This window comes from Schistocerca gregaria, chromosome 2 (genome assembly GCF_023897955.1).
Source record: "Schistocerca gregaria isolate iqSchGreg1 chromosome 2, iqSchGreg1.2, whole genome shotgun sequence".
Classification (NCBI taxonomy): domain Eukaryota; kingdom Metazoa; phylum Arthropoda; class Insecta; order Orthoptera; family Acrididae; genus Schistocerca; species Schistocerca gregaria.
The window spans coordinates 232,015,268-232,021,282 of record NC_064921.1 but is presented as its reverse complement, the minus strand read 5'-3'; the positions used below and the strand labels follow the sequence as shown (position 1 = coordinate 232,021,282).

The following is a 6,015-nucleotide window of genomic DNA, read 5'->3' as shown; positions in this document are numbered from 1 at the left end:
CAAAGGGGAAGTTTCAGTGTGAGTGGCAGCCAGTGGCTAGCAACTGGTGTCTAGTGGCCGGAGAGTTATCTGCGGACAGCCACACGTGGCTGGCACCACGAGGAGGGGGTGGTGGGGGTGGAGGGAGGGGCAGGCAGGCTCTGCGCCCACTCCGTCGGCCCTCCCGTATAAAAGACGCCGCCGCCGCACGTCCGCCAACGACTCGTCGTAGACGCACAGCAGCAAACGACGAGCGCCATGAAGACCTCTGTGACGTTGCTGCTGGCTGCTGTGGCATTTATGGGCCTAGCCGCTGGAAACAGCCGTGAAAGACGTGACACAGGTGAGTTATGTCGTGAATAACTGTGGTGGTAGGAGTGGAAAGGATACAGGATGAGAAAGAGATAGGAGAGAAATAATGACTTCCTATCGCACAGCGTGTGTTTACAATGGAAAGTCGAGAGTTTAAAATTTGTGCCAGCCTGGGTCTCGAACCCAGATTCTCCGCTTGTCTGGAACAGTTGCTATAACCGCCTCGGCCATCCAGACACACTTCCCGAGACACACGAAGTCCCATCTTCCCGCTCGCCCCGCAGTAACGTTCCCCGCCCATTAAACCACTACTCCCAGATTTTTGACTCCCATAGAAGTTCGGACATTGGTTGTGCATCTTGTAACGGTCCTTGAATTACGTAGCCATTACGGCACCTCAGCTCAACCTCTCGATACCAGCAATATTCTACTGTGTTTCTGTAAAGTAATTAACATATTCCTGAGACAACATTCAGATTTGATTTGAGTAATATATATGTTTATATTGCAATGATATTATTCTTATGTGTATTCTTTCTTTTGTCACAATGATCTTTGACGTACTTGTAACTCTGATTTTTGGGCGCGTAAGCGATTATTAATTATTAGTTAGAGAATCGGACCTTGAAAAAGTAAAGTCTTGGACGTCATGTGGGAAAGACGCATATTGTAGTCAGCTTATAAAATGTTTTCAAGTATGTTTTGTATTGTGAAGTGATGATTTGTGTGTTACGTGATACTGCAACAAAAGCAATAAAAAGGAAGTGTAACTTAAATTCGGAGTGCTGATTATTTTTTTACATCACCACTGTGCTAACTTTGAAAGGTTTAATCTTCAAGAATAGTTTGTGAAGCGCATCTACAAATCTTTTGAATATAGCAGAAACCTAGGCCTCTTTGCATCCGAGCTTGGAATCATCACCACCTAGATTTTCGACGATTGAGCCATGATTTTACAACGAGACCAGCGTGGGAAACATGACAAGACGAGTGCCTAGTTTATTCATTATTACATCAAATGACTTTATTAACTGTGCTCTAATGACACCTGCCACATAATAACTTTGTTGTTGCCCGAAAATGCAGTATTTAGCAACGTAAGCAACACCACAATTATTATTAAATTTTGACCTTTGTTGTGGTTGAATCTGGACAGGAAGTTTTTGTCAAACAGAATTATAGATATGAGTGACGTCTTTTCTGTCGCACTTGTCTGACAGAACAGACACTATCCATGTCGATCATGTTCGACAGAACAGACACTATCCATGTCGATCATGTTCGACAGAACAGACACCACTCATATCTCCACCGAGTTATATCAAGACAACATGGCTCTCACCCACATGTTGTTAGAAGTACCTGCCAAAGGTGGATGTGTAAAGCGGGTTTTAAGCCTATATTAAACGATGCACCTAAACCATATACTTATGCACCAGCGCCCCAAGCTTACATATCTGTAACTACATGGTGGTTCACGTAGACCTATTACACCATTCACGCGGGATATACGTGGCACACATGGACTGTAGACAGTGATAACGCGCGAAACGCAAACAGAACCGTCTGATCTCTTGTAAAGGCCTTCGTTCTACATTACGAAACACAAGGGGACCGTGAGACATATTGGAACATCATCCATTCGAATTAATTATGATTCGAGGTTCCTATTTCATAAGAATTGGTTTTTATCATTTTTTGTTATTCTCTTATGTGGGTAACTACTGTTCGGAATTACAGACTCAACAATTAGTTTTATATTAAGACACTTGGTTAAACAGGTATAAGTATTTATACAGCATTTTGCACATGGAGAACCCACTATTTTTGGAGCTATTGCCCCGGCAGTGACAGTAAATCTTTTGATTAGGGCAGAACGAGGACGGAAACAAAAATCCAGACGCTGTCGAGTTCGATCCTGGCTGAAAAGGAGGGACAAAGGCAGGGAATTATATTCACTGCTTATGACAGAGCTGAGGTTCGAAGACCCGCATGAATTTCGGAGCTTCGTGCCCATGGACATGGCCTGTTTCGAGAAGATGCTGTCTGTGATAGAAGACGGAGTAGCAAATGTGACACGGTCTGTCTCACATTCTCGAAAGTAAGAATTAAATCATATGTTTATACGTTTTGTGATCATACCAACCTACGTTATGAATAAAATACCGATAAATGCTCTGTTACGTGAATCAGTATGTAGTTATAGATATGTCCCTTTGGGGCGCTGGTGCAGAGGTGTACGGTTTAAGCGCATCGTGTAATAGGAGCTTAATATAATACACATAGGACTCTTTCGTATAACATTCGCCATTTATTCCTAGTCCAATGTCGTTCTCTTCGTCAACTTTTTACGGACGCCTTTCTTTAGTTGATACGGCCTTATATTGGTTTCACATCCTATTTTCTACAAAAAAATCTTCCCTACGCTTTTAGTACTCCCACCAATTTCTATAATCTGTTCTATATATCTGGCCACTGTCGCTCCTCCAGTGCCGTTAAACTATTCCCAAATATTTTTCCTTGTATCCTTAATACGACTCTCCTCTTAACAATTCTTTCTAAGGGTTACTTTTCTTCCCAGTTCCTTTTCAGTACCAATAAATTTATTATTTCCGCCAACTACATCAATTTCAAATTGTTCTACCTTCTTCAATATTGATTTCCGTAGACAATGATTCACTTACAACGTTCTAGTCCGTTTTTCAGTTTGCAGACAAACACACACACACACACACACACACACATACTCACTCAAACGCACAGTGCGATTCAGCTGCCCATACTCTTGGTTCCATGCAACGTGCAATGCCTTAAAATACCGCACTCAGGATTTCATATTCTCTACCTCGCTACATACTAACTATTTGCGCTACAGAAAAAAATGAACATTACCTTTTTATAGAAAATGTAATGTAGACAAAGTACTGGGTTGCGTTTTCGGTTGAGGACGTAGTTTTTAAATAATTCAAGAAAAACGTGCAGAAATGACCTTCAACCTGGTTTTTCTTGAATAACTCTAAAACCGTGGCTCGGAATGAAAAGTATCCCAGTACAGAATGTAACTATGTTAAATTTGCAATAAAAAGATCCTGTCCATTTTATCTGTAGGATTAACAGTTCGCTTGTAGCGAGTGAGAGAATATGAAAATCTTGCACGTGGTATTCGAAGGTGTTGCCAGGCTGCATAAATCTTAGTGGTAGAGGCAGCTGAACCACACGTTGTGATCAAAAGTATCCGGACACCTGACTGAAAATGACTTACAAGTTCATGGCACACTTCATCCGTAATGCTGGAATTCAATATGGTGTTGGCCTACCCCTAGCCTTGATGACAGCTTCCACTATCGCAGTCATACATTCAATCAGGTGCTGGAAGGTTTCTTGGGGAATGGCAGCCCATTCATCACAGAATGCTGCACTGAGGAGAGGTATCGATGACAGCCGGTGAGACCTGGCACGAAGTCGGCGTTCCAAAATATTTTTTTCCACTGTTCAATAGTGCAATGTTTACAATCCTTACACCAAGCGAGGGCGTCGTTTGGCATTTACCGGCATGGTGTGTGGCTTATGAGCAGTCGCACGACCATCTGATCCAAGTTTTCTCACCTCCCGCTTAACTGTCACAGTACTTGCAGTGGATCCTCTTTAAATGTCGGCGGTCTCTGTCAGTCAACAGAAGAGATCGGCCTGTACGCTTTTGTGCTGTTGTCCCTTCACGTTTCCACTTCAGTATGACTTCGGAAACAGTGGTCTTAGGGATGTTTAGGAGTATGGAAATTTCGCGTACAAACGTATGACACAAGTGACACCCAATCTCCTCAACTCTTACTACGTCCGTGAGTTCCGCGGAGAGCCCCATTCTGCTCTCTCACGATGTCTAATGACTACTGAGGTCGCTGGTACGGATTACCTGGCTGTAGGTGGCAGCACAATGTACCTACTATGAAAAAAGTATGTTTTCGGGAGTGTCCGGATGTAGTAGCATGGGCCAAAACAAATAAAGTAGTCCAGCAAGCATGGACTCTAAAATCATATCGTAAATGTTATAAGCACTTGTTCAGTAGAAGAGATGGATTTCACATCAGCGATGATGGATAATGGCTCATAGCTCTTAAACTAAGCATTTAAGAGATATAGTTTACAGGACAAATGTTTCTTGTTTAGATCCATACTACTATCTCTCAAAATATTGCATACTTTTTTCTAAACACTCCATATACGTGTTGAGTCACTTAACACCCCTTTTATTCAGTGAACCGTTCCAGGTATCCGAGCCAGGTTTCAGGATAGTACGCATCGATCGAGATATTGAAGCAAGTATTGTTTTTTGAATACTTTCTTTAACGTCCTCCGAAAGCGCTTGAGAAGACGAGTACCATGCTTGTTACTATCGAGGTTGAAACTCGTCGCAAAAGAATCCGAGAAATATCCTAAAACTGAAAGACAAAGTCTGCCGGAATCTGCTACTCCATTGTAAACACGCTCATGCCCACTTACGTCGTTGTATCAAGCCTTTCATCTGTTTACTTGTCTGCATTGTAGAGTTAGCAGTAGCTGTGTCGTCTATCAGCAAGTTATTGCTGTTTCAACGTTCCTTGCATGGACATGTACACCATGCTACTTTTATACCGCGAATGGTGGGACGAGATGTATTGCCAAGTAATGTGGGCTCAGCGACGGGAGCGCCATTAGTATCTTGCAGCGACATAAATTCTACCCTTACAATCTGTCACTGCATCAGGCACTCGGAGGACGTGATTTCGATAGTCTCACAGAATTTTGTTGGTTTGCTCTCCATCGCTTGAGAGGCGATACTACATTTCTTCCAACGGGTGCTTTTTACCGACGAAGCAATGTTTACGAACCATACTAATGTAAATTTATGTAACATGCTCTACTGGGGAGCTGAAAGTGCGCACTGTATTGTAGCGTAAATCCTGAATGAAAAATTTCCTGACCGTTGGACAGGATGGAATGCTGCAGTATAGTGACTGGCCAGGCCTCCTCTTGATTTCGTACTATGGGGAGTGCTGATAGATGTAGTTTATCATGAAGCCCCAACTACGCCAGGTGATATGCGTCGTCGAATCACAGCAGCATGAAACGACATATCGTCCAATGTACTTTCATCTGTTCATGTATCACTCGAGATGCGATTGCAAATGTGCCTTGCAGTCGATGCTAATCAATTTGAACGCATACTTAGGTAAAATGTAAAAATACGTTCCGTTAAGAAATGTATTTATTTTTTGGGTAACATGTCGTTAGTCACTCTGAATATAACATTTATTTAAAGTGTTTTATGTTTAATGTCGGTTACGAGTAGTATTTGTAGACTCTACTTTAAGAAGCATTCAGGTGTCTCCAGGCAAAGACAGGCCAGGTATTTTTTTTCAAATTTAAGAAAATTAATGTAGTAGTTTCCGTTTTCTCTTGAATAGGGCTGTTTATCATTAAGAATTATGAATGACTGACGTTTCTGATTCGGCCTTGACAGGTATGCAGCAATGGGGAGAGTTTAAATGAGAAACAGGATGACGAAACTATAGTTATTCACACAACAATCTGGAAACATAGAGTCGTTTGAAATAGTTGCTACAAAGCCCTGTGTGATGCGCCAGAAGCTAGTATACACAAAATCATAGCTTACCCTGTATCTATGCCCTATAGGAAATTAGACTTTACCATACGAGGGGTACGAGGCAAGTGCCATCATCACCCGAT

At 42.1% G+C, this 6,015-nt stretch overlaps 1 protein-coding gene across 1 annotated transcript in view; it reads left to right on the top strand.

Annotated features, from left to right (window-relative positions):
* The first annotated feature begins 201 nt into the window (after nt 1-201).
* The window catches only part of LOC126336753 (hexamerin-like), a 46,679-nt gene continuing 40,865 nt past the window's right edge, over nt 202-6,015 (top strand). The window contains exon 1 of the mRNA XM_050000756.1: nt 202-322. Within this exon, the coding sequence (XP_049856713.1) occupies nt 238-322 (85 nt within the window). The 5' untranslated portion in view covers nt 202-237. The remainder of the gene's footprint in view (nt 323-6,015) is intronic.